Genomic DNA, 27,809 nt, shown 5'->3' with positions numbered 1-27,809 from the left:
TTGTGTTACGAAGATCAAAGAAGTGTTTACAGGTTGTGAGTGTGTGTGTGTGTGTGAGTCTGTGTGTGTGTGTGTGTGTGTGTGTGTGTGTGTGTGTGTGTGTGTGTGTGTGTGTGTGAGTCTGTGTGTGTGTCTGTGTGTGTGTGTGTGTGTGTGTGTGAGTCTGTGTGTGTGTCTGTGTGTGTGTGTGTGTGTGTGTGTGTGTGTGTGTGTGTTCTTGACCCCTCACCTCCCACCACTGCAGGTCCACTTCGGCGCGGGTCAGCTCCACCACGTCTCCCACAGACAGCGGCAGCGGCTGACCGAACGCCAGCGGAGGAGGAGGAAGACCGTAATAATCCACACACACCTCCATCTTCGGCAGACCTGATGGAGACACGCGAGTGTGTGAGGACACAGAGCATGCGCGTGTGTGTGTGTGTGTGTGTGTGTGTGTGTGTGTGTGTGTGTGTGTGTGTGTGTGTGTGTGTGTGTGTGTGTGTGTGTGTGTTTACCTGGTTTGGCTTGTCTTTGAGACGCCAACCTCATCGTTTTATTCTGAAACAACATATAAATACAACACACACAAACACTGGACCGTCAGGTGACTGAACTATGTTCTCTTTGGGTTTGTCACGTGTTAAAATAACCAGAAGCGATTTCTGTTTTTCTAAAAGATCGCAAAAGTAAGTGACAGGTGTGTAATTTGGAGGCACAGACCTTCTTGAGAGTTCCTGAGAGTTCTGTGGAGAGAACGAGAAGCACATGTGAGGTCGAGCGAACGAGCGACGCCTTACAGTCTCATGCTCTTATCTGTTTTCTCACCAGAGTTTCGTCCACACGCAGGAACCCGACCTAGACACTCTTTATGAGCGGCCATCTTACAGCGAGAGCAGCGGTATCCCTGATAGAAGATCCCCCTGAAACACACACACACACACACACACACAGCATGTAAAACGTCTTTATCAAATGTATACCTTCTTTATATCTCACAGAAGACATATCCTGATACATCTACATCCTCTGAGTTTGACGAGCTCGATGAAACTCTGTCAAATTAAACGATGCTGCAACTCTCACAGCTCAGAACTTCCTCTCTGACTAAAACAAGCTTTTACTGAAACAGAACTGTGAAGCGGCGCGGTTATTATCAACTAATTCTGAAAATACACTTAATAGAGCTTTCTCTTTAATTGCAATGAAACCTTAAATACGAGCGTAACGTGAAAACCTTGAATGGAAACGAAAAATGTTGGCTTGAAAACCAAATGAAAATAAGTAAAGTTGTTAAGTAGGTTAAGTAACATGTTAGAGCTCCAAAATTAAAATAAATAAAAAGTTAAAAATGCAAGCTGCTGAAAACATCCAAAACTAACAATTAAACCAAAAAAGTGCTGTGTTCTGTTGGAAGCGGCCGTGTGGAGTAAAAGCTCTTCTGTGGCGCCTCACTTTCTGAACTACAGGAAAAATACTGTAATCTTTAGCTGGCTGTGAATGCTGCTGAATTATCCCAAGCTTCTCGTGGATGTCCCGGATAGCACAGGTACGTCTGATAAAGATCTCATAAAGATCTGGAAAGCATCTGCTGTCCGACAAACGTCTGGCAGGCGTCTTACAGATGTCAGTTTTATATCATAAACCTCTTAAAGACATCTAATAGATGTCTGTTTGACATCTAAAAGGAGACGTCCTGTAGACTTACTGCAAACACTTTAAATAATGTGTCCTGTGGATGTAATTACAGACGTCTCTGAGATTCTTGAACTTAAGTTTCATTATTCATTATTTCCTGTTTATTTCAGGTATTGCAGCAGAATGTATGCCATTTGAGAGAGACATTGCCTGATTAAGAGAGGTATTATTGATAAAGACGATCAGCCGCTGTGGGGCTGTAGTGAAGCATTCATCACGTATTCATGCGGTTTTTGCAGAACCATCTCCGAGACGTCAAATAGACGTCTACATGTACATCTGCAAGGCGTATTATTTAGGTTGTTTGCTCATCTGCAGTAAGTCCACAGGACGTCTCCTTTTAGATGTCAAACAGACGTCTATTAGATGTTTATGGTTTAGGTTTATGGTTAAAACTGACGTCTGCCAGACGTTTGTAAACAGCGGATGCTTTCCAGATCAAGAGATCTTTAACAGACGTCTGGGATACATTTGCAAGATGAATACTCAGTAACATACTCCGTAGAGGTAGATGCACCTGTATTCATCATCGCTGAGGATCGAGCGTAAGTTAGACGGACATGAGACTGCATCTTAAAGACCAGCTTTGCATCGCTTTCCCGATATCAGACGTCTAGAAAGTACTGAGGAGACCAACCCAGACTTTTGCAACTGTTTTTGAAATAATTTATTCTGGATGTTTAAGTTATCTCCTGAAATGTTACGATGCTATAACTAATGGTGTCTTGTTTGAGCAGCCGAGCGACTGATCTGAGAAGATGAGGCAGAAGTTCACCTGAGGAGCATCTGGCAGGCTTTACACGAGGTGGTGTCCTCAAAGCAGTACATCTGGAAGTCGTGGCCGTTAGCCGTGCCGTTCTCCGGACACATGTTGGACCTGGAAACGTACCACATGCATGGTTTCTGGCGCATTAAAATAAACATTTAACATGTATATGAGAGCGATGGACCCACAGAGCCATCTCAAACTGCTCCAGCCACTTCTTCTTCAGCTCGCGCGTCTTGAAGTAGAGGTCGTAGCCGCCCTGGCCGTACAGATCCATCAGCAGGAAGGTGTGTGTCCACTGTAAATACACACAGTCAAGCGTCAGGCACAGGTGTGTGTGATGATGAAGAAGATGATGATGAAGCACTGAGAGCAGGTGAGGGACCTTCTTGCTGTCTTTCTCTCCTGACGGCTCATCTCTCAGCTGGTAATGCTGGAGCTCGATCAGCTCCTTCAGCTCCAGACTCTCACCGCTGCGCTTCTTACACACTAACAGAGCCTTGTCGAAGAGAAAGCCGTACCTGCGCACACACACACACACACACACACACACACACAGTTATAATTACAATTCTAGTTATCTTTAACATGATCTTTACAGTTATAATCAAACACACACACAGACACACACACACCTGTCCTGTTTGGATTTCTTCTCCATACTGCAGATCTTGAATTCTCCATCTATTTTGGGTCGTCCGTATAACGCCAGAGACTGAGACTGAACAGAGAGAGAGTCTGAATCAGCTTCGAACACAAACGAATCAGAATCAGAGCTGAAACGAATCGTTCTCAGGTGCCTCTGTACCATGTTCTCGATGCACAGCTGAAACGTCGTGATCTGACGGATGATCTCATTGTCTCTCTTCACCTCGTTCACACACTGGGCCAGATCCTACACACACACACACACACACACACACACACATCAGTTCATTCATCCAATCACGAGTCAGATTCATGTGCTCTCACGTCACTGCACATCTTGATCAAAATACCCACACAGTTCCGACTCAGTGCACAAACGTTGGGATGAAATATCTTGGCATCATTACTTGTGTCTGAATCTTTGGCGTGTTTCAGGTCAGCAGTTCTGAAGCCTGAGCACCGTGTAACCTGCACCTCTATTTACATTCACTGATCATTTTTCATGTTCTCCATTACGAAGCTTGTTCCTTCACCATATGAACCTCTGAATGTCACACACACACACAGAGACACTCACTCACACACACACACACACACACACACACACACACACACACACACACACACACACAGACACACACACACTCACCCTCATGGCATCCAGAGCGGTGCGCAGGTTTTCCTTCTCTTGCTGGTCCACTGTGTGTTTCATGAGCTCCTGAGACAAACACGTGTTTTGGGGAAATGATTAATGAAGAGGTGAATAGGGTTAACGTTTTATCTCTTTCACTGCAGTGTGTTTGTGTGTGTATGTCAGTGTGTGTGTGTGTGTGTGTGTGTGTGTGTGTGTGTGTATGTCAGTGTGTGTGTGTGTGTGTGTGTGTGTGTGTGTATGTCAGTGTGTGTGTGTGTGTATGTCAGTGTGTGTGCGTGTGTATGCGTATGTATGTCAGTGTGTGTGTGTGTGTGTGTGCGTGCGTGCAGGCATGTGTGTGTATGTCAGTGTGTGTGTGTGTGTGTGTGTGTGTGTGTTACCTGCAGCAGCAGGTGATACTTCAGGACTCTCTGCATGGGGACCATCAGCAGATCTCTGAGTGAAAACCTGCCGCTGTTGGCTCGCATCGAGCACTCCTATATAAATATATTTGCTAAATAAGGTCACTGATGTTCTGCAGCGCAGGCTTTCGGTTAGACAGAGTTGTTTTTATCAGGTTAAATGCGTCTGTGGTTTTAGTGTTTCTGACCTCCAGTTTCATCTTCACATCTTCATGAGTGCTGGTGATTTTGTCCAGATGTTTGGTGGCGGCTTCCACCTGACTGCAGTAACGTCCATACAGCAACAGCCTACCACACACACACACACACACACACACAGACACACACACACATACACACACAGACACACACACACAGATCCATGCTGTCCATCAGAAAACATCCTTTCATTCACATATGTTGCAATGAACCTTAAAGAGGAAACTATTAGTGTGTGAATCTCCTCTTACGTCACCGGTCAGATTCAGTCGGGTTGTGTAAGACTGGTTTTAGTGAAGTGGACACACATTTCTGCTCATGTTTCATAACTGATGTTCAATACAGTCACATTTTTATTTCTAAATGAATTTATTGCCAAACAAATATTGAAATCACTAAATGAATGATCCAGTGACTCATTTAGAGTCATCTTCTTATACGTAAATAATTATGTTTTGGAGGAATAACAGAATCAATGATTCAATGACTTGTTCATATACAGAGTCACTTTAGTTAGTAAGTGTTAACTCCATAAAGGCAGTTAAATTCCTGAACGAATCAGTGTCGTTCAATAAACCGACTCAATATAGACAGTCACTTATCGCATTCCTAAACTAATAAATAAATGATTAATTAATGATTCAATACCTAACTCACGAAGACAGACTTGTTTCTTGCCTATAAGTGACAAACGAATCAGTGAATCAGTAATTCACTCTTGAACGAACCACTGAAATAAACGATTCAGTAACTAATATACATTTAGATCTAGTTTTGTTCCTGAATGAATCAGTTGAATTAATGATTCATTTAAGCTGAACGCTCAAGCCATGGCTTTAAGAGTTGTGTCGTACCTCTCCTTGTAGTCGATGAAGATCTGATGGAGGTTCTCGGCTCGTAGGTGAAGAATGGACTCCTGCAGCTCGTGAAGAAGAGAGCGGTGGGTCTCGGCCAGATCCTGAGGGAGAGGACGTGGATTAGTGAGCGGATTGGATGAGCCGGTGATGACGATGACGGCACAGAGACTCACCTGAACATTGATGAAGATGTTCTCGATGTCCACGGGCTGCAGGAAGGGCTGCAGCGGTTTCAGAAAGTGCTGCGGACACACAAACAAACACAACAGGACGTGTGTGTGTGAGTCACGTGCTCGTGGTTGAAGAGAGCCTGCCGCTCAAACGCTTTCACTTTCGGGTTGACTGACATTGTCAGATGAGACTGTGAGAGAATCAGTAAACCACAGCACCTGCACATCACAGCGGCCCGGCGAGTGTGTGTGTGTGTGAGTGTGTGTGTGAGTGTGTGTGTGTGAGTGTGTGTGTGTGTGTATGTGTGTGAGTGTGTGTGTGTGTGAGTGTGTGTGAGTGTGTTACCTGAAGTATTGATTCCAGTGTGTTTGTGTATTTCTCCTCTGTCTGTCTGATCTCCTGAAGACAGCAGCTCCTCTTGTCCACTTCAACCTTCTGCTGCTGACAGACAGACGGTTCTGTAAGCTCTCTGTGTGTATCGTGTGTGTGTGTGTGTTTGTGTGTGTGTGTGTGTGTGTGTGTCTCACTGTTTCTGGTTCTTCTGTCCTCATTAGATCTTCATAAATATCATCTCCTTCATTCTCGTCTTCCTCCACACAGTCATAAAGATCATCATCTTCCTCCACCGTGTCACTGAGAGACAGTCAGTTCTTCAATGCAACTTTATTCGCTTATTTACATATTGTGCTAACACACACAAACACACACACACACAGCGACACACACACACACACACTCACTCGATCTGGTCTGAGAGGCCGGTGTAGATGTCATCATCTCCGACACATGCTTCATCAGGAAACGGTCTGCAGTGAAACAACAAACAGTCTGGAGTGAGTAAACCGTGACTGACTGTGTGTGTGTGTGTGTCTCTGTGTGTGTGTGTGTGTGTGTGTGTGTGTCTCTCTGTGTGTGTGTGTGTGTGTGTGTGTGTGTCTCTGTGTGTGTGTCTGTGTGTGTGTGTGTGTGTCTCTGTGTGTGTGTGTGTGTGTCTCTGTGTGTGTGTGTGTGTCTGTGTGTGTGTGTGTGTGTCTCTGTGTGTGTGTGTGTGTCTCTGTGTGTGTGTGTGTGTGTCTCTGTGTGTGTGTGTGTGTTACCGGAATCCTCTCTGCAGGGCCAGCTGTGTCTGTGACAGTATGGACAGCGTGTCGATCACCTGTTGATCATGAGCGTTCGTTAGCATTACATCATCATCATCATTATCATTATCATCATCATCATCATCATCATCATCATCATCATCTTCATCGTCAAACATTCTCTGAGAGGTCAGACCTTCGCAAAGTCCCTGACGTCAAACAGGTCGAAGGCCTCGAAGAGCTCGTTCTTCCTCATGCCAAATTTCTCCTGACAGGCGCACAGGAACGTCCTGATGTTCTTCAGACACAAGAACTACACACACACACACACACACACACACACACACACACACACACACACACAGACACACAGACAGACACAGACACACACACACACACACACACACACACACACACACACACACACACACAGAGACACACACAGAGACACACAGAGACACACACACACACACACACACACACACACACACACACACAGAGACACACACACACACTAATCATTGTGAGATACACAGATTACTTTAAAGCTGTAATCCATGACTCAATGGAAATCGTAATCAGAACCGTTTCATAAAAGAGAGAAGAGACGGATGAAGGCAAATCAGTGCATGATGAACAATTACTGTTAATAATTAATAATACCTGATCATGAAATCTAGTCAGATTACTGTTTTAAATAGCAATTGTAAATAAATTGTAATCCGATTACACAATGTGTATTACATGTAGTTATTAGAAAGACCTGGTTTCATATGTTTCTCAGTGTGTGATGTCTGCAGCTAACAGTAATATCTTACAGTCATAGCAGTGTGTGTGAGACACGGCATCTACATCTGCATTTAAAGTACTTCCTGAGTCACAGCCTTGTGCTGCGGGCGTGCGCGTGTGTGTGTGTGTGTGTGCGTGTGTGTGTGTGTGTGTGCGTGTGTGTGTGTGTGTGTGTGGAGGAGGAAGTTAAGCTGAGAATAAGGAAGTGTAATGTAAGACTGTACATAAAACCAATGCTGTAAACCTATTAGAAACACACAATAAACTTTCTCAAATCTGTGTGTGTGTGACATTAAATGCTGACCAGTGACCACAGTGTTTGTCAAGTTCAGCTTGGACTTTTGCTTTCACACACACACACACACACACACACACACACACACACACACACACACACACTCATTTGCCATTAAGATCAGCAGCTGATGGTAATCAGGTGATTTTCATATCACACAGATAGCGTCTCTGTACCTGAGACATCTGGGGCCGCAGGTTGATCTGACGCAGGTTGACCGACTGAGGGAGCAGGTTGTTGAGCAGCTGACAGAGTAACACTCCATCTCTGAGCGCATGGGCCAGTTCACACACCTGTCACACACACACACACACACACATGCTTCATTTGCAGAGAAGACTAGACAGCCGGATATAATGAAGAATTTCCTGCCTCGGTGTAAACACCATGCACCGTAATCCAGAACCCTTTCAGGATTCTGAAGAAGGATTCTTCTCTCGCTCAGATTCATCAGAACTCGACGCCGATTTGCATATATTTACAAACTCTTTTCATAAGTCCAAATAAAAACAACAGACACCGGACAGTGAATGCATTTTTACAACAACAGGACCTTTAAACATGTCCCAGAGGTTAAAACACACACACACACACACACACACACACACACAAGCGGTTCGATGCGGCCGAACGCCTACGCTGAGAAAGACGGCCTAGAAACTGTTTTCTCAAAGAAATTAAGCAAATTATTGCGAATGAATAGGTTTCAACGAAATTGTGTTTTTTTGTTCTCCATTAATTGCTTTTTACGTCATACACAGGTGAGCATACGGTGATATAGAAGGACTGATTGTGTGCCTTGATATAAACACCCTGTATGCCTGCTGCCGGCGGTTCAGCTTCGATGAGAGCTCGAGGACTGCGGGAAGCGTTTGTGAATCTAGCTGTCGGTGCTCTTTCATCCTCGGGCCCTGAGCGAGCTTCATTCCTCTGCTGAAGACTAAAGAAGACCTCCTGAAGAGCGGCGGTCGGGTCTGGTGTTCAGCAGAAGTCTGAGTGATGGTGACTCGTCGAGGAGGACGCTCCGCAGGTAAACGCTCACCTGTGCGCTGTCCCAGGTGACTCTGTGGTTCTCGGGAAGCACCCGGCACTGGATCAGCCATCCGGCGCACTGCCTCCACAGCTCCATCTCCTCGGATCGGCGGCGACCTACAACCCTCCAGACACGTCCATGATCGACGAACCCTGAGTCTCCAGCACAGACTCGATCTCACCTCAGTCCTGAAGCGCTCGAGCGGTCCCTAAGTGTCCGGCGACTGAGCTGAGGTCACCGATGAGAGCCTCTCTCTCTCTCTCTCGCTCTCTCTCTCTCGCTCTCTCTCTCTCCTTTGACCTTTGCGGTCTTCCTGCTTCTTCAGGATGTCCAGCGAGCGTCTCCTGCGTCGTCTGTGTCTCTCACTCTCTCCTCCGCGCCGCTGCTGCTGCTCTGCAACCCTGCAGAGGGGAGGAAGCCTTTCAACTGCACAACTTCCTCTTTCCTCTGTGTCACACACACACACACACACACACACACACACACATCTGACACTTGACTTGCAAAATTTGGGGTTTATATTCCTGCATGTGCTGCTGCTAGAGTCTCTGTGTGTGTGTGTGTGTGGTTTCTCTGTCTGAGTGTGAATGTGTGCATGCAGGACTGTGTGTGTGTGTGTGTGTGTGTGCTGTGTAATATGAGTGTGAATGTGTGTTACTAACCACAGCATGTGCAGTCAAAGAGCAGCAGAGCAGTGTTGCGTGGAAATGCACACACACACACACACACACACACACACACACACACACACACACACACACACACACACACACACACACACACACACACACACACACACACACACACACAAAGGCCAGTATGAGAGTGTAATGCATGATGGGAAACGATGTCACACCTAACCTTTACGTGACATTTTGTTTGAATTTGTTGAGTATCTTCTCAACATGTGTCACTTTCCTTCAGTCTTGTACTTTGAGGAGTTCTAGTCAGTGTTTGTTGAGTGTTTGTTGTGTAAATAAATCTAGCGTCTTGGATCCAGTGAGCTACAGGGACACGTCTTCTTCTCCTACAGTAACTTCTGATGAGTGTGTTTCTACACAGTATGTTTGGAGAAAACAATAAACAACAGGTCAGGCCATGGAGCAGTTCCTGGTGGTTTGTGGTGGTAAACGGACTCAGCTCCACCTCCTGGTGGAAAGACCAAACTACAACTTGTTTATTTTCTTTATTTACTGGGATGATCATGATCTAGCATCGCTTCTCTTCCTGGAGTCCCTACAAGTACAGACTTATAAGGTGTGCTTTTACCTACTTTTTAAAATACTTTTTGCGTGTTTTATCTTAATTAATGACACTGGTAAGAGATTCCATAATTTCATTGCCCTGAAAATTAATACATGCAATAATGATTTTATTTTTTCATTTATTTATTGCATAAAGATTCGCATCAGAGCTAAAAGAGCCCCTCTCGGGCCTATCATGGTTTATAATTTACCTGGAAGTCAAACCCACGAGCACGGAATGATCGTAATCTCGTCGGAGCGGTTAGAGGGTCGTTAGCAGATGCTTTCTCACACAACCGGAGCAGAAACCGATTCTGAGAAAGTCTGAATGTGTCTGAACCTGCAGACCGCCGCGCGCCCGGATTCCGGCGCTGTGATTGGCCGAGAGAGAGGACAGCGGCTGCAGCGGCCAATCAGAACGCAGCGCCTCAGGTGCCTCCATCAGTGAGAGAGAGAGAGAGAGAGAGAGAGAGAGAGAGAGAGAGAGAGAGAGAGAGAGAGACAGAGAGAGAGAGAGAGTTCAACAATATTAGATGAATGAAACATAAAGAAAGAAAGACAGACGAAGGAACACGAGAAAATACAGCACAGGTAGGAATCTGAGACAGAGTTTGGCTGAAGGTTTAATTCTGTGTTTACCTTTTATTCTCCAGTTTCACAGAAAAGCAAACTGTTCTGCAAATGCAAAAAGTCCCTCACAGCAACGATAAGATTAGCAGAGACTTATAGAGAGTCTTGGAGTTCTGTTGCGTGTTTATGAGCATTTTAACATGCGATAAAGCTAAATAAAAGTTGTTAAGTGATTGCATTGTTGATCCATGCGCATCAGGTCTGTGTTTCTGTGTTTCTCTGCAGCCTCAGACTCATGAACGCTCGCTCGATCGCGCGCTGGCTGACGCAGCTCGGGCTCGCGCAGTACACGAGCGCGCTGGAGAAGCACGCCTACGGCCTCGAGGTTGATGTTTCACAAAGCTGTGCTAAAACGCGTGTTTTCTCACAGTCATTGTTGCACGTTTGTCACACAGCAAGACTGGTGCAGCTGGAGGAGTGTGTTTCTTCATCTGATCTGGAGAGACGGCGGTGAACGGGTGCCGTCAGAATGAGAAAAAGATGAAACGAACGACTAAAATATGAGTTCATCCATGAAAACTCTTCCTCTTTCAGGTCTGAATGAGGAGAGAAGTCTGCACAGAGCAAATCTAAACATCTCTAAACAGGTTTAGACGTGAGAGAAAGAGTTATTGGGTCACTGCTGGATCAGTTTGATCTTTTGTGAACTGATGGAGAGCTGTGGATTATTGTGATGTTCTTATCAGCCGTTCGGACTCTGATTCTGACGGCACCCATTCACCGTGATGAACCGACACATTTCTCCAAATCTGATCCAAAAACAAACTCATCCGAATGTTTATGTTTGTGTGTGTGTGTGTGTGTGTGTGTGTAGGGTCTCCTATTAGTAACAGAAGATGATCTGAGACTGATGGGAGTTGAAGATCCAGATCACAGGGCGACCATCATAAATGAGCTACAGAAGCAGCAGCCGGAGAAAGGTGAACACACACACACACACACACACACACACACACACACAGATAAGTGTGTCCTCGTGGTTTGCTCCGGCTGATACCTGGCTCTCTCGCTCTCCTCAGAGAAGAACCCCGTGGTGATGAGGGACGCTGTGAGCCGCAAGCACTCGTCTCTGGACCTGCTCAAACCCAGCGCTGACCTCTTCCGTCACAGCATTGTGCCTCGGCTGCGTCGCCGTGACAACCAGCGAGTCTCCGCCTCCTGCCTCCAGCTCCCCTCCCACACCCCCGAAGACCACACCCCCTCCACCAGACACAAACTCAGGTTTTCTTAGGACCGTCTCCCGTTCACACTCATTATCATACATCCACACTCAACGAGTGCCAAATGCAAGTAAAACGAGCTTTGGTGAGTAAAATATTAATATATTAATATATAAAAGTCTCAAAACCAAAGAGATAATCTTTAGAAAAGCTATGATTTGTCCACACCCCCCTTAAACACTTCTCTACGTCACAGAGTGTGTTTATTTGCATAGCTCCGCCCAAATGTTTACTCAAAGAAAGAAGGCGGGGCTGATATTCTGGCTGTACTTTAAGTAAGTCGTATTAAAACAACCTCCTTCTCGCTATTCAAACGAAGGGTGAAGTTAGTGCTTGTTGTTTCTCGTTCACGGATGCAGACATGATGTTATGTTTTCAACGCAACACATAAAAAGACGGTATAAGTCATCGTAATCAGTGATTATTACTAATACAATACAAGCCATTACAAATGAGGCATTTGTTAGCCAATCACAGCGCACTGGGTAGCTGGCCAATCAGAGCACGCCTCTCTTTTTGTTTTTAGAAAGACTAGCTTTTTTGGTTTCAAACCCAAAGTCTTGAATTAGCATATTCTAAAGAACCATCTGAATATAATGAAATTAGAACTAGCCCTGTAAAGCTTTCTTAAAAACACGTAATGCGTCTTTCCTCAATTATCCCTAAACTGTTTTGTTTACGTGTAGTTTAGCAGTTTCCGCTGTGACAACGTACCCCACACACTTTACCCTTCAATAGCCTAAAAAACGAGTTACTTTTAAAAGTTTATTTTTTTGCTTTCTAAATGAATAAATATATACAAATGCTCATTTGAGGGAAAAAAAAACATGTAGTCCCTACAAAAGGTACACAAGTGAACTCTCTCAGTGTTTAGTCAGGTTTAGAAACATGTCTCAGCGCGCACTCGGCATTCTTCCGTGTGAACGCGCAAACCGCCTTGCGCAACGCGTGCCTCCGTGACGCAGCCGAGCGGGGCGTGAGCGGGTCGAGCCGGCACAGACCCGCCTCTGTCTGCGGCTTGGCGGGACTCCGGGGGCCTCGCGCGGCGCCGGACAGGTGAGTGCGCGCGGAATGCGAGGAATGCGCGAGGGGTAGCGGCGCGTGCGCGTGCGCGCGGCGGAGCGTGTGCGAACTCGTCGTCGCGCTGAGCTCGCGCGGAGGACCGCCGGTAACCGTGGCTGCTCGCGCTTTCAGGTGAGTCTGCGGACGCCGTTAATGATTATCCCGCGGCCGGACCTTTGGTTCCTGCTGTGGAGCTGCTCGGAGTAAGTTCGCGTCTAATCCAGCTGTGGTGTGTGACTTTGTTGCGGGGAGAACTCGAGTGTGTTTGACTCTGGAAACACACCTAGAACCCATACTTTATATGGCGCGTGTTCTCCAAAATAACATCACTTTATTTCGCTTTGTCTTTGTTACAATATTAATGAACTGCATGCACTTCCTGGGGGTTTGTCTTATGCATGTTATACATAACTGATATTCAGTTCATATGACAGGAACGCTTTTGTTCGATCTCAGTCATCAGGACAGAGCTAGAGCAAAGGGCTTTAAAGTGAGGGGTGTGGACTGTAGTGGGGGGGTCTGACAGAGCCGACCTTGAATCCAGAAGGTCAGGAAGGGCCCTAACTTCCGTCTCCATGGCGACCGATCCCAGGACGGCCCCTGATGTCCAGAGGACACAATGCGGCGGGTTTGGCCGCTCGATGGGAAGGAAGCGTCATTAAAGTGATGTTGGGAAACACCTGGGTGTCAGGAGAGCTCGGTGTCCCCTAGGATCACCTTAGGAACCTCTCTTCCGATGCTCTACAGCGTCACCGTTTTTCGGCATTGTTTCTGCTCTCCAGATGTGTCTGTTACCACGGCAACCGCACAAATAAAATACAGGCAGGACACCACAGGTTGAGCAGGGTTATAGTCAGGATAAAGCCTCACGACCAGAGAAAATGATCTTTAGAGGATATTGTGCAATGAAAATATCCTGTACGCTTTGGGAAACGTTCTCGCTCGTCTAAAACCCGCTCATTATGACGACCGTTCGGCAGGTTTTCTAAATGCACACAACCTTGCGTTAACTTCCAGAATATTTATCTGAACAAAGCTAGCTTAGAAATCTTCAAACACTGTTAGCGTCGCGTAAAACACTAATACTTTTCATCGTGCTGAGTATAATGAGATATAAGAACACATAGGACAGAATAACTGGGTGGTGTTTTCTTTCCACTCGTCTGAAAGAAGACAAGAAATGCAATGTGTTTCTGTAACGTCTCACTTTAAATAAACATCTAAATTAACTGATTTTTTTCTGATCAAAAATGTCATGTAAGATTGTTTTCCACCAAAAGTGTTTATAGCGACATTATAAATCAACTAATATGTTCACCTTGAATGCACTAAAAACGTCTGAAGCGCTGAAATGTAAATATTACAGATGTTGTGTTGTTTTGTAGAGGAAGTAACACACACACACACACACACACACACACACTCGTGTTCTGCTCTGTTTTGCAGCAGGAGGAAGAGTGTGACGGCCTTCATCAGTCAGGTGAGAGAACGTCTTAGAGTTTGACCTGATAGTTCTCCTGAGAAGGACAGTCTTCACTGTATCTGTGACGTTCCTGAAGGTGTTCTCAGGCCTGAAGGACATGGACTCTCTGAAGAAGGAGCTGGAGGAGGAGCTCAAACTCAGCACTGAGGATCTGAGGAGTCACGCCTGGTATCACGGACAGCGGCAGCGCGAGGTGTGTCTGTGTGTGTCTGTGTGTGTGTGTCTGTGTGTGAGTGAGTGTGTGTCTGTGTGTGTGTGTCTGTGTGTGTGTGTGTGTGTGTGTGTGTGTGTGTGTGTGAGTGTGTGTCTGTCTGTGTGTGTGTGTGAGTGTGTGTCTGTCTGTGTGTGTGTGTGAGTGTGTGTCTGTGTCTGTCTGTGTCTGTGTGTGTCTGTCTGTGTGTGTGTGTGTGTGTGTGTTCATGTCATCCAGAGCTGTAGTGTTCTTGCAGCTCCTTCAGAATCCTTCAGCACTATTCGTGCATCTTGAGATCATCAGTCCTGAGATGTTTTAGTGAGATCAGCTGACACAAGCTCAGATGTTTCCATGTTCAAGTGTCTACTTCTGAGTTTCTTGGGGAAAAACAAAACAAAAAGCATCAGAAGTTTGGTGTGATATGAACTTGAGCTTCAGTCTCACAGAGAATCCACACAGATAAAATTTTAAATTATGTATGTACTCATTTGCTGACTCTAAAGTGTTTTGATGTCTGTCTGTGTGTCTGTGTGTGTCTGTGTGTGTCTGTGTGTGTCTGTGTGTGTGTGTGTGTGTGTGTCTGTGTGTCTGTGTGTGTCTGTGTGTCTGTGTGTGTCTGTGTGTGTCTGTGTGTGTGTGTGTGTGTGTGTCTGTGTGTGTCTGTGTGTGTGTGTGTGTGTGTGTGTGTGTCTGTGTGTCTGTGTGTGTCTGTGTGTCTGTGTGTGTCTGTGTGTGTCTGTGTGTGTGTGTGTGTGTGTTCAGGGAGCGGAGCAGTTGTTGAGTAGAGACGGGGAGTTTCTGGTGCGTGACTCCAGCTCCAGTGCGGGTGAATACGTCCTGAGCTGTATGTGGAGAAATCAACCCATGCACTTCAAGATCATACGCATCGTGCTGCGACCCAAACAGGTAGAGCATCCTGTCAGCGCCTCTCCCTTCTGCCAGACGCTGAGTCTGATGTGTGTGTGTGTGTGTGTGTGTGTGCAGGGTTACACTCGGGAGCTCTTTCAGTTTGAGAACGAGCAGTTTGATAATATTCCAGCATTAATTCGCTTTCACGTCGGCGGGCGGCGTCCCATCTCGCATTCCACCGGAGCCATCATCTTTCAGCCAATCACACGCACTCTGCCTCTACGCATCATCAGCGAGCGCCAGGCTGCGAGGTCGTCAAGCTCCTCCCTCCTGTCACGGGCTCAGAGCAAGAGGCGGAGCCTGAGCTCCTCTCAGAAAGATACACTGCAGGTCAACAGCAACAACCTGCAGACAACACACACACACACACACACTCACTCAGACACACACACACTCAGACACACACACACACACTCAGACACACACACACACTCACTCAGACACACACACACACTCACTCAGACACACACACACTCACTCAGACACACAGACACACACACTCAGACACACAGACACACTCACTCAGACACACAGACACACTCACTCAGACACACAGACACACACACACACACACACTCACTCAGACACACACACACACACACACACTCAGACACACACACACACTCAGACACACACACACACTCACACACACACACACTCAGACACACACACACACACACAGACACACACACACACACCATACTGTTTCCATAGTAAAAGTGTTGGTTGTTATAGCAACGGTGTAGTTTGTGTGTTTTACCATAATAACAGTGTTAGTGTGAGTGTGGTTGTTATAGTAACATGTGTGTGTATAGATGTCATGGTAACAGTGATGTGTGTGCGTGTGTGTGTGTGTGTGTGTGTGTGATAGGAGCGGCAGTCAGCCTGCTAATCTGGAGACAGTGGGGAGACCGCCACTACAGTCTGCTCAATCTGACAGCAACCTCCGCACAGGTACACACACTCACACACTCACACTCACACACTCACACTCACACACACACACTCACACACTCACTCACACACACACTCACACACACACACACTCACACTCACACACACACTCACTCACACACACACACACACTCACTCACACACACACACTCACTCACACACACACTCACACTCACACACACACACACACACATATTAATTCTCTGAGAACCGATCATCTCTCAGAATGGTTTGTTGATGTCCCACAGGTGTCCCACAGAGCTGTCCGTCACAGGACTCTAGCCCCGCCCCCGTCTCCCCGGTGTTCCGCACAGGAAGTGAGCCTGTCCTAAGCCCAGCCGCTTCCTGTGCCGCTCCGCCCAGTCAGTCGAGTCTCGGCGGCTGTCCTCTGCGTGGCTCTGATGGACAGCTGCATTCACGAGCTCCTCCCAAACCGCTGCGGATCTCCATCGTCTTCACCCCGACTGCGTCCGCCCCTGAGTCCGATTCCTCCGGCCTCTATGGTGAGCTGGTGCCGCAGGTGAGAGGTCACGGGCCAACAAGACAGACACACTTACCTCATTAATTCTAATTATATCAGCAGGAGCACAGCCATAGGAACAAATATGAGATGAGATGAAAAAAACATATTCCGGTGTTGTTATATCTATCAAAACTTTAGCATTTTCTCTGAAAAGTATTGCATTATATCAATTTTTGTGAGTAAAAGAAAGGTAAAGCCCAAAAATTTGCAAGTAAAAGAAAAGTTAATTCTGGTAAAGCTGTAGATTTGCCAAGTTTCTTGGGAGAAAACATGACATATAGTTTTTTGTGGGAAACGCAAACATTTAGCAATGTTTTTTTGGGACAGTGTAAGAGGTTTATGAGCGAAGGCAACATTTTTTGGAGAAATGCAAACGCTTTGCAAGCGAACGCAAAGTTTATTGTTTCTTCGTATCACTGCATGTCATATTTTTGTTAATGCAAGTCAATACGGATTATTAGTAGAATCAGATTAGAAAGTGAAGCTGGTTGCAAATGGTTTCGTGCGGTTTCCAAGAAACAGAAGTAGAGTGTGTTAACAGACTGACCTTTCACCCCGAGCAGGTCCCCATCACCATGCTGCCCAAAGGTCACGCGGCGCGGCTCCGTGCTCAGGAGCGATGGACCAGCCGCGCGCGTCTCACCGAGACCAGCTTTGGCTTCCTGGAGGCGCAGAAGCTGGAGGAGGAGCGGCGGGAGAGCGAGGCGGTGGAGGACGAGCAGAGAGACTGGCGCTTCGAGCGGCCGCTGACCGAGACCACGTCCTGCTTCCGGCTCCACGACTTCCGCTCGCTCATGCTGCCCGACAACAACCGCCCGCTGGATCAGAGCGTCCTGCTGAAGGTCAAGGAGCTGCTGACGGACAGCGACGCCAGGACCACCGCTCTGCACATGCTCAGCGTCAACTGCCAGGTGCCACAGACTACATCCTCTCAAAGATGAAAGGAAAGAAACCTAGGTGCATTAAAATAAAGTAAAATAGTTATATGCTAGTTGTAGCACACTACACATCAGGGTACATTTCTGTGAGATCGGGGTTAAATTCATATCAAAATAATATAAAAAATGTTGTGTTTTTAATTAAGATAAAATGAAGATGAAATGAGTTGAGAATGGAAATCCTTGAAGACATTAAGTGTGTTTTAAGTGCTTATGCTTTAAAATGATCTCGTTTCCCTTCGAAAGCAACATATTTTTGTCTTGTTTTAAGCACGCATTTTTCAGAACGTAAAACTTCATGCTAGAAGCGATTTCTCATCTCAAGTAACTGCATCTTGATTTGAGAATATTTAGATGTTTGTGCTGAAAACAAGGCAAAAGAAAGTGCTTTTATCAGTTCATTAAGACTAACTGTGAACAAACACGGATGTTCCTCAGGTGGCCCGGGTCACGGGGGTGACGGCGGAGCAGAAGAGGATCATGGGAGTGGAGACGGGTCTGGAGCTCATCACTCTGCCGCACGGAGGCCAGCTCAGACAGGACCTGCTGGAGAGGTGCGTGCTGCCGCTGATGATGATGATGATGTCGTGTGACGTGGTGATGTCATGCCGTGATTTCCCATCAGGCATCACGCGCTGGCTCTGGGCGTGGCGGTGGATCTTCTGGGCTGTACGGGGACGGTGGCTCAGAGGGCCACGCTGCTGCACAGGACCATTCAGCTGGCGCAGGAGCTGCGTAACACCACACACGACCTGTACGCCTTCTCCGCCGTCATGAAGGCGCTCGAGCTGCCGCAGGTACCTCCTACGCTCGGGGTGCAAGTTCAACTAGCAGACGTCACCATGCTTCCCTAGTTGATGACATTAAAAATTGCAAATGTTTTCCAAATGAAGCGTAATCTAAAAAAAAAAACGTGTTTCACCATGTTTTAGGAATGAAATGTTGTATAAATGATGCGCTTCCTATGATTTTAAAGGTTAATATGTAACGTCGCAGGTGGCGAGGCTGGAGATGACATGGAGAGCGCTGAGGCATAATCACACGGACAGCGCCGTGGCGTTCGAGAAGAGCCTCAAACCCTTCATGAAGGCCCTGAACGAGGGCGACGGTGAGTGCTTGTGGTGATGGGTGTGTGTGGTGCTGACGCTGAGGGAGTTTCCAGCGAGTGTTGTGTGTGTGTGTGTGTGTGTGTGTGTGCGCAGACGGCGAGGCGTCGGGGCCGCTGTCTCTTCCTCACATGGTGCCGCTGCTGAGGCTGATGGAGGGAGAAGACGGCGTGGAGTCCACCGACAGAGGCTGCCAACTGCTCTACAACCTGCTGCAGTCGGCACGCAACGCCGCGCTACACGCTAACGACTGCTCGCGGCACGCTCACGGCCTGCTCTCCGGTAAACACACTCCCGGTCGAGACTAGAGAGAGCCAGGTCACAAACACATACCAGCATACAGAGACAGCAAGTCACACGCTTAAAAGTATTTATTCATAACTTAAAACCTAGCATTACACATACTGAACCTAGCATATTCATGCCCTAACTTGTCTGAAACGTAGCGTTTTGATCGCTCAGAAAGTAACAAGTGACACAATGTCTCTAAATTTTTGTATGTTTCTATAATTGTTGAAATAGAGCCAAAATGGCTCCTTGTGAAAAAGATTCCAGAAACCAGTTACAAACAAGTCAAGCCAATTAGCATCTTTATAGATGCGCTTCGTTTTAAGCTACATTTACAGAAAACGATTAGGTAGAAAGCCTTTTATTTTTATGTCTGTTAATCACCCAAAATAGCTAAATGTTACAATTTGTCCAAAATAGCAGTTTTGTTACAAATAAGTTGAGGAACCAATGAGAAAGTGCTGATCAGAATATTTGAGCCACATAGTTAAATGTGAAACGATCAGAGAGAAAGCTAGAAGTGATAGAATGTCTTTTTTTATTATTTGTATGTTTCCTGAAAAAAAAACACAGTTTGAGCGAGTAGCTTTATTATGTAGCGCTGACACACAGAGCGTTCTCATTGGCTGACTGACCTGTTGCTCCTCCCCCAGCCGGATGGGAGCCAATCCCAGAGCTGCTGGAGGTGTTTCAGACGGAGTTCGCCCTTCGGCTCTTCTGGGGGCAGATGGGTGCCAAAGCCGATCGCAAGGAGCGCTACGCCAAATTCGACAGGATCCTCACGGTCCTCTCCAACAAACTGGAAGCGGACGGGAGCTCGGAGGTTTGAGCTCTGCTGGCGAGCACGGGAAGTCCAGCCACTTCTGAGCTTTATATTCCTGTCATTTACATGATAAAAACAGACCCGACGCCAGAGCACGAGCGCGAGGTGAAGCGTGTCGGATCTCTTACTAGAAAATTCCATATTTCAGCACGCGTTAGTTTACAGTCATGATGATGTTGTTTTGAAGCTGTGATTGTTTTCATATCTGAGTGAAATTTGCTAAATCTATATGCTTACTTTCAGAGGCACACTTTCTCTTACCAAAGCATTTCTGATTTTATATGTAAAGAATATATTTGAATTTCTTAATGGATTAAAATGGAAATTAATATATCAAACTATGTCTGTTTAGTTTATAAACAACCTGAAAGAGCATCTCGTGTTTTTCTAATATAGTCAGGATTAGATAATCGGCCTTCTCAATGAATTGAATATGGTCAGATTGAATAAATGCAAAACAAAAAAACAAGGAAAATAGTGGAGTATTGATTTCATATGAGTGGAGTCCCTGGGAAACCTACGGGATTGAGTGAGAGTGGATGTGGTTTCTCTCTGACTGGAACTCAATAACAGCAGCCGCCATCCGATCCCAACAAACACTTAACATTAACAGAGATGGAAACTATTCACACCAAGAACAACAGCCATACCTTTAACCTCACGGCCAGTCACGTCCAGAAAGACACTAGCAACAGATCAGAATACATCTTTAGAGGTGATTCTTGGTGAACGTGCCTTAAAAGAGACCGTATGACCAAACTATAAGAATTAAGCCATGAGTTCTTCACGCTGGTGCTCTGGCCTCTTTTTGGTTTTCAGACATCTTTAAATCAACAATCACAGGACGCCCGTGTCATATCCTAGTATTCTGGAGGCTTGAAATGTAACGTATTGTTAAATGAAAATGCTCATGTTTGGCAGCTCGAGGTTTTAAAGCGGAGGATGCCCTTGTGGACACCATCAGATGGTGTGGAGGCTAGTATTGATCTCATAGTGTTCTTTGGGGTTGAACAGATTTTTTTTTATTAAATACGGCAATCATTCGGCACACGTTTGGACACACTTGACTGTTTTTATGTGTAATGAAGTTACACCAATGAGAGCTGAGAGCTTCTACATGCAATAATTAACAAACTCAACAGAAAATCCATTGCACAACTGCAAACGTGCAGGAAATCACCAGAAGCAGCATAATGCACGACCAAAAGAAAGAAATCGAAAAGTAAAAACAAGTCCCCATGACTTTAAAACTGACGGAGTCACGTGAGCACAGCTCACACGATCAGCTGATTCTAGATGATCTGGATATATGACGCCGGCACGTATCCCAGGTCTCCGTTGGCCCTCTGAACTCTGACCCAGCCGTCGCCCTGATCTTCCTGCATCAGGCTCAGCTGCTCGCCCACATGCATGGACACGGCACCCTCGCTGCTGCCTGAAACACACACACACACACACACACACACACACACACACACACACAGATGCTCACGGACCGTCTCGTGTTTACTGTACACCGGAGGAGAGCAGAGAAGAGAGCGGCTCACCGTCGAAGTTGTAGAGCGCTTTGCACTGACCGATGGGCACGTCCACGTCAAAGTCCTCATCAAATTCACACTCGTAGATGTTATCTGACGGAGACACGCTGGGATCGCTCATCACCGTGATGTAGTCGGGACTACACACACACACACACACACACATTAAAACACACCATCTTCAGGAGAGCTTTTCACAACACACACAATCCCACATAAAGACCGACGGACCGACCTGACATGAGTGTGTTGCAGCGTCCCGCCGCCGGCTTCAGTCAGCTGACCCTGCAGAACACACCGCTGTTTATATGTGTGTGTGTGTGCGTGTGTGTGTGCGTGTGTGTGTATACCTGGTATTTGTTGAGCTCTCCTCTCAGTCTGGCGATGTTATGGGCGGTCTGTGTGATCTGAGGCTGAAGGCTGGACGGATCTCCAAGCTGAGAATTCTGCTCATAAACACCCTTCATCCTCATCAGAGCCTCGCTGACGGACACACACACACACACACACACACACGGTGTAGTCACAGAAAGTGTTGTTTATAATAAGTGGACATGGCAACCCTTGAACAAACACAGTTTAGCTCCAATCCCAACACAAACAGCCCCTGGTCACTGTAATATTACTCAAAACCAGCTGATATTCCATGCAAATGATAATTCGGGAGATTCACTCCTGTATTTCAATCTAATTATTACTATATTTCTGGCTATTATCTAGAGTTCTAGAAGCAGTGGTGATGTACCTCTGCTCCGTCTCTCTCTGAAGCTCCTTCTGGATATCATCGACCTTCTCCTGCAGACGCCTCCTCCTCTGATCCAGCGGCAGACGAGTGAGATCCTCTGGTGATAAGGGCTTCACACACACACACACACACACACACACACACACACACACCAATCTTACCCATCCTGTTTTTTACATAAGCGACTCAAGTTTGAGTCATTCTTCTCCTTTCACATCTCATATCGGACAGTGTTTTTATGTTTTATGTTTTTTGCTACGCTACGCTTAGACCTGCTCACCATGTTCTTATCAGGAGACGTCACCTGAAACACATGCATGAATGTACAGTTAGTACACATATATTTACATATACACACGTAGCATGTGTTCATGGTGGTTTGCGCACCTTGTTTTTCTTGTGGAAGAGCTGTTTGATGCGCACTTTGGGCAGGTGTGCCGCCGTGTTGTCCGATGTGGCCGCTCGCACCGTCTGACTGTAATCCTCAAACTCCACGTCAGCAGGAGGCACTGCTCCTGATTTATACTGCTCCACCAGAACCAAGGTGTCCTGCACACAGACGCATTCAGCTTTCATTTACTCCATTTATAAACAACTGGTATTCAACGCAAAGTGATGTACGACAAATATAAAACATACCTAACCGAGAAAACAATTAAAACAGAATAAAGATGGGTCTTCAAAGAGGATTTCAAAGAGTTCAGAAAGGGGGAGGACTGAATGTGGAGGGGAAGACTGATCTAAAATAGCTGAATATTTAAAATCTGAATAAAATGGACTAAAAAGAGGAAAATTTGACTAGACGACCAAAGACACCTGGAGGTATGCAGGACAAGGAGATTACTGGAATACACAGATTAGACATTACAGAATAGTTCTTGTTTTTAACAGGAAAACACAGCTGAGAGTCGTCAGCATAGGGATGATGTGATAAAGTATGTTTTCTGGAATATATAACCAAGTGGAAGCATATATAATGAAAAAAGAAGTGGACCCAGAATAGAGCCCTGCAGAACACCGTGAGACATTTGAGCCTGAAATCTGAAAAAAAATTCCCTGTCATTAAGATACACCCTGAAGCCCAACTACTTGATCAGATCTCAGAAGGATTGCTTGATCTGTTAAATGAATGCTGCACTTAAATAAAGCATGATCAGGACTCAGGGAACCTTTCAAATGAACAGATCATTTAAACATGGGTCTAGTTATTCAGATCAATGGTTGGACTCATTGTGTATGAAGAATCATTTCAGAAAAACACAGATCAAACTTCTGCCGAATCTCAAAAGTCATTTATTCAAATGCATATTAATTTAATTATTTTTAGCAATTTAATCAAATTTTATTGATTTATTTGAACCCTTTTTTTTACCTTAAACATGTACTGATTTATTGCAATCCACTGATCTGTTCAGGAAACACTTCCAGTCAGTAAATCTGAACCAGAGCGATGAGAACTCATAACTGAGGAATGATGTACAGTCACGTGACCAGACTCACACATTCCTATCAGTGAGGAACCACACACACACACACACACACACACACACACACACACACACACTGTGATGTTTCGTGAGGTGTGTGTGCACCTGTTTCTCATTGATGTTCCTCCCGGTGGAGCTGATGGTGTCCAGACACTTGTTGATGTTGGGCAGGACGTTCTTCTCGGTTTCGGAGAACTGCACGTAGCCGTCTGCTAACATCCGGATGCGCCGCTCCTCCATTTCCTGCAGCTTCTGCGAGCGACAGACAGACAGACAGGAAGTAGAGCGTATGATATTCCAGTCGGGCGGATGACCTCGCTGATCATGTACCTTATACACAGACGGGATCTCTGAGTAGTACAAGTTGTTTTGCTCTTTGTTATATTTCTGGAGCTGTAGAGCGTACTCGTTCTTGCACTCATCCGCTAAGTGCACTCGGAAGTGAGCGTGCTGTTTGGCCTGAAACACACACACACACACACACACACACACAGCATCAGAGGTACGGTCTCTGTTACGTATGAAGTGTAAGTGTGTGTTGAAGGAGTCTGGACCTTGTCCACGTCTGCTTTAGTGGCGTTGACGTCCTGCTGGACTCTCTCCGTCTGCTGATTGGCCTTCTCCGCTTCTCTCCACTCCTTCTCAAAACGCTTCTTACTCTGGATAGAAAGTGTGCATAAATTAGCTTTAGCCTCGATTCGCAACCCATTATCACCGTTTGAAATTTTATACACCTTTTTATTAATTTAAATGCAATGCTGTGATGCATGACGTTTAATTAAAATGAATTCTTGTTGGTTGGGGAAAGAAAACCCTAGCATATATTTTCATTTAAATTAATAGGAGCATATAATTATAGGTGTTAGTTTTAGCATACACAATAAATTGTAAAAATGTCTTTCACACTGTTATATTTATTTAAAAGACTAAATTCTACCTTCTTAAAATATTAATACTACTGCAAAACCAGTGATATTTTACTACCAATGATATGCAATTAATTCATTTTCACTAATTTGGGATTTCAGTTTGATTTTATTTTTGAATTTTGTGTTTTTTTAATAGATGAATGTTTTATGGTTTTAGTAATTTTAATAATTGTATGCTATGAATTAATTATACCTTAATACTTCATATTTTTATTTCTATTTTAGCATAGCATCTTAAACTAAATCACAATAAGAACTGTTGCGTTTTTTTTTATTTGAGTGATGAATTCTTTATGTAGTTTGTTTTAGTTAACTACAATAACCACACAATTAGTGAAAGCAAACAAAAACTGTTTTGTTTGTCAACTCTGTCAGCTCTGTAATGTCCGTGAGGGTGTGCACAGCGAGGTGGACTCACGGTCTCCAGCTGCTTGAAGCTGCTCTCCAGGTTCTGCTGAGCTTTCTTCACGTCACAGAGATGCTGCGCCACAGAAGACAAATTCACAATCAGCAGCTAATCAAAGACGCGGTTTGATGAAGGTGGGTTACGGCTCACGTTCTTGCGCTCCTGACGCAGCTCCTGCAGGTTCCTGCTGAGCTCCACGCAGATGTTCAGGGTCATGCTCTCGGACAGCTGGTCCCTCAGAGCCGCGTAATCGTTCAGCTGGTTCAGAACGTCCTGGAACGCCTGCTGATGGGTCATCCTGCACAAACACACCGTACCAGAAGATCCGAGTCATTCCTGAGTGCTCATACGAAACATCCAGGTCCTACGATGGTTCTCATCTTTATGTGAATTCTCTGAATTTGGTCTTTTTACAGAGTTCTCCGAACAATCTGACACATGCATGCAGTAATGTTTATGAAACATTAGACAAACGGCCAACTGAAGCGTTTCCGAAGACATTTACAATCATACAATCACGTTTTGGTATGTTAGGGTTCTGATAACATAATTAAAGACAAGATCATCTCAAACAAACCTTCTATTACAGCTTTTTGTTAAACTGCTTACACACTTTACACATTCGAAGAACTGCACACACACAACTCAAATTTTAGAATACCAAATATCTAAGTCAGGGTTTAATTGTCTGATCGACTCACTTTGTGTCCTGCTCTTCTTTGACGCCTCGTCTGGAATATTTCTTACTGAGGTTTCTTCAGGAAACACACATAAAAACAGGTCAAACCAAGAAGAAACATGTTAACCCTGACCACCAGCGGCCTTCAAGAACACTTTTACAATTCAACAAGCACAAAAAAAAGTATTTGACAGACTCTCCGCAGTCGTCCTTGCATGATAACATGACAAGCTTTCTGGTGATTTGATGAACGAAGTAATGGAGAGTAAATCCAGGAGAGGGTTAATATACTGCTTAAATATCGTGAGTGACCTCATTGATAGTCATGAGACCACGCTTTGAGGAAGATGATGATTTTCAGGGTTTGTGGCCGTAACACACACCTGAGCTGTTTGGAGTAATTCTGCTCGATCTCGGCCCTTTCTTTGACAAACTTCACATATCGCTCCAGCAGATCCAGTCCGCTCTGAGTGTGTCTGTCTATCGCTTCGTGCTGGTCCTGCAAACACACCATACACAGATTCTGAGTGAGTGAGTGAGTGTGTGTGTGTGTGTGTGAGTGTGTGTGTGTGTGTGTGAGGTATGTGGGACATTCAGCTCTCAGGATAGTGAGTGAGGTGTGTGTGTGTGTGTGTGTGTGGTGTGTGTGTGTGTGTGTGAGCTCTTTCCCAGTGTGACTGTGTGTGTGTGTGTGTGTGTGTGTGTGTGTGTGTGTGTGTGTGTGTGTGTGTCGTGTGTGTGGAGTGAGTGTGTGTGGGTGTGATCCACTGTGAGGTATGTGGGACATTCACCAGCAGTGACTAGCTCTCTTCCCACGACCTGATCCGGACGGGGTCAGCAGTGACACACAACGACGGGTCAGCGGAAACTCATGCAGCTCCTGGTGTTTTTATATATGCACAGCTAATCACAAATATTAACCTAACTCTATTAAAATGACCATATTGGCACACACCGTTGTATGTTGCACTTAACCGAGTTTCTTCTTGATTAGACACAGGACGGAGTGTGAGGTCACTCATCGACTTCCTGAGGTCCAGAAATCATTTCGAAGCAATGGAGATCAGAAACGGTTTGTCTGGTCTTTGCTGCTGTTTAAGGATGATCTGAAACCAGTGGTTCCCCAAACCAGTTTAACCAGCAGGTAAAGCCTCAGACAGTGAAAGCAAATCACAGCGAGGCTGTCACGTGATTTAAAGAATAAAAAATAGAACAAACTTAACCAAACAATGTTGGGACGTTTCCATTTCTTCATAATTGTTTAAAATGAGATGCACTGGAATTCTGCTCTTGCAAGTGTCTCAACTAACTCAGTATTAAGACTAGAAAAACAACTTTATTTGGTGCATTGGTCCACCTTTAAAGCGTTTCAAGCGTGCATTTCATTTATCACTTTTGTAATTTCATTTATAACTGTGAGTGATACTTGGCTTCAATACCAATATAAACTTTCTGGGTTGCAATTGGTTCAATTGACATGAATTGCCATCATATGCTGTAATATTTTAAATGCCAAATGTATTAGTAGCTACGAATGCGTTTAAGTGTGCAACGATTTTTAGTTCAATAACTCAATAACGCGCCTCACAATATTTCCATTTCCATTAAATATAAACGCACGCGCTTATGTCGCAGTATAATCATTTCCGAGCAGTGAACTATAGACTACTTAAAGGTTAATCACGACTGCACTAGATTCAACCTGAAGCACACGTAAAAACAGTAGAGAATAAACTCACCCAAAGATCTGAACCCCAATCCATGATCTCTGACAGATCCGACAGAAAACACCGCAGCAGCCTTCTGTCAAAGAGCGCGAGACATTAAACCCCTCGAGGAAGGAAGTGTGTTTTAACTCACGATATTTCCATAAATATCAGGTAATGCGGTGTGTTTGTGGCAAGCAGACGTATTTCCCGTCAGACCCGGTTACCTGTGCTTCTCACCAGGTGATCTCGCGATTGAATGTCACCTCATCACACCTGAGCTCAGGTAGGCTGTGCTTCGAAACCTGTTTTCAGTTGGCGGGCATCGGACAGGTAACATCTCTAACTCAGTCAAGAAATAAACACTCGGTAAACAATGA

General features: G+C 45.4%; 3 protein-coding genes across 7 annotated transcripts in view; 1 reads left to right on the top strand and 2 right to left on the bottom strand.

Annotated features, from left to right (window-relative positions):
- The window catches only part of LOC122357406 (proto-oncogene vav-like), a 13,913-nt gene extending 4,928 nt beyond the window's left edge, over positions 1-8,985 (bottom strand). The window contains exons 1-21 of one of the 2 annotated variants that reach the window (XM_043256890.1): positions 8,576-8,985; positions 7,710-7,826; positions 6,646-6,762; positions 6,468-6,526; positions 6,111-6,176; positions 5,898-6,003; positions 5,716-5,808; positions 5,373-5,441; positions 5,197-5,300; positions 4,333-4,432; positions 4,124-4,219; positions 3,738-3,806; positions 3,249-3,335; positions 3,076-3,161; positions 2,826-2,961; positions 2,629-2,738; positions 2,450-2,551; positions 805-899; positions 700-722; positions 495-537; positions 230-366 (exon numbers count right to left, since the gene is read on the bottom strand). In XM_043256890.1, coding sequence (XP_043112825.1) covers positions 230-366; positions 495-537; positions 700-722; positions 805-899; positions 2,450-2,551; positions 2,629-2,738; positions 2,826-2,961; positions 3,076-3,161; positions 3,249-3,335; positions 3,738-3,806; positions 4,124-4,219; positions 4,333-4,432; positions 5,197-5,300; positions 5,373-5,441; positions 5,716-5,808; positions 5,898-6,003; positions 6,111-6,176; positions 6,468-6,526; positions 6,646-6,762; positions 7,710-7,826; positions 8,576-8,662 — 1,902 coding nt within the window. In that variant the 5' untranslated portion in view covers positions 8,663-8,985. Of the gene's footprint in view, positions 1-229; positions 367-494; positions 538-699; positions 723-804; positions 900-2,449; positions 2,552-2,628; positions 2,739-2,825; positions 2,962-3,075; positions 3,162-3,248; positions 3,336-3,737; positions 3,807-4,123; positions 4,220-4,332; positions 4,433-5,196; positions 5,301-5,372; positions 5,442-5,715; positions 5,812-5,897; positions 6,004-6,110; positions 6,177-6,467; positions 6,527-6,645; positions 6,763-7,709; positions 7,827-8,575 lie in introns of both variants that reach the window. The other variant, XM_043256820.1, reaches the window with a different exon arrangement.
- A 1,264-nt stretch (positions 8,986-10,249) lies between these two features.
- LOC122325037 (breast cancer anti-estrogen resistance protein 3 homolog) lies at positions 10,250-20,277 on the top strand. The gene is made up of 16 exons (XM_043219910.1): positions 10,250-10,401; positions 10,666-10,765; positions 11,255-11,360; positions 11,460-11,661; positions 14,169-14,202; positions 14,282-14,398; positions 15,161-15,304; positions 15,383-15,654; positions 16,176-16,261; positions 16,510-16,781; positions 17,348-17,695; positions 18,161-18,276; positions 18,348-18,519; positions 18,719-18,830; positions 18,925-19,110; positions 19,770-20,277. The coding sequence occupies exons 2-16, from the start codon at positions 10,676-10,678 to the stop codon at positions 19,943-19,945; spliced, it is 2,433 nt and encodes an 810-aa protein (XP_043075845.1). The 5' UTR covers positions 10,250-10,401; positions 10,666-10,675; the 3' UTR covers positions 19,946-20,277.
- Positions 20,278-20,938: 661 nt separating this feature from the next.
- Positions 20,939-27,795, bottom strand: LOC122359359 (cdc42-interacting protein 4 homolog). Of its 4 annotated transcripts, XM_043259752.1 has the most exons (16): positions 27,657-27,795; positions 27,463-27,526; positions 26,107-26,222; positions 25,746-25,799; positions 25,195-25,342; positions 25,057-25,119; positions 24,264-24,368; positions 24,040-24,168; positions 23,815-23,961; positions 22,610-22,771; positions 22,503-22,526; positions 22,223-22,332; positions 21,828-21,960; positions 21,713-21,777; positions 21,487-21,617; positions 20,939-21,374 (listed from the first exon to the last, which is right to left on the bottom strand). In XM_043259752.1, the coding sequence occupies exons 2-16, from the start codon at positions 27,484-27,486 to the stop codon at positions 21,232-21,234; spliced, it is 1,554 nt and encodes a 517-aa protein (XP_043115687.1). In that variant the 5' UTR covers positions 27,487-27,526; positions 27,657-27,795; the 3' UTR covers positions 20,939-21,231. The 4 variants fall into 4 exon arrangements, 3 of the variants coding, with proteins under 3 accessions (XP_043115687.1, XP_043115615.1, XP_043115758.1); XM_043259680.1 differs by having other exon boundaries at positions 27,463-27,664; XM_043259823.1 differs by having other exon boundaries at positions 21,713-21,762; positions 27,463-27,662.
- Positions 27,796-27,809: the final 14 nt, after the last annotated feature.

Source organism: Puntigrus tetrazona, chromosome 1, assembly GCF_018831695.1.
Source record: "Puntigrus tetrazona isolate hp1 chromosome 1, ASM1883169v1, whole genome shotgun sequence".
Classification (NCBI taxonomy): domain Eukaryota; kingdom Metazoa; phylum Chordata; class Actinopteri; order Cypriniformes; family Cyprinidae; genus Puntigrus; species Puntigrus tetrazona.
The sequence above is the reverse complement of the archived record's forward strand: the minus strand, read 5'-3'. Positions and strand labels throughout refer to the sequence as shown.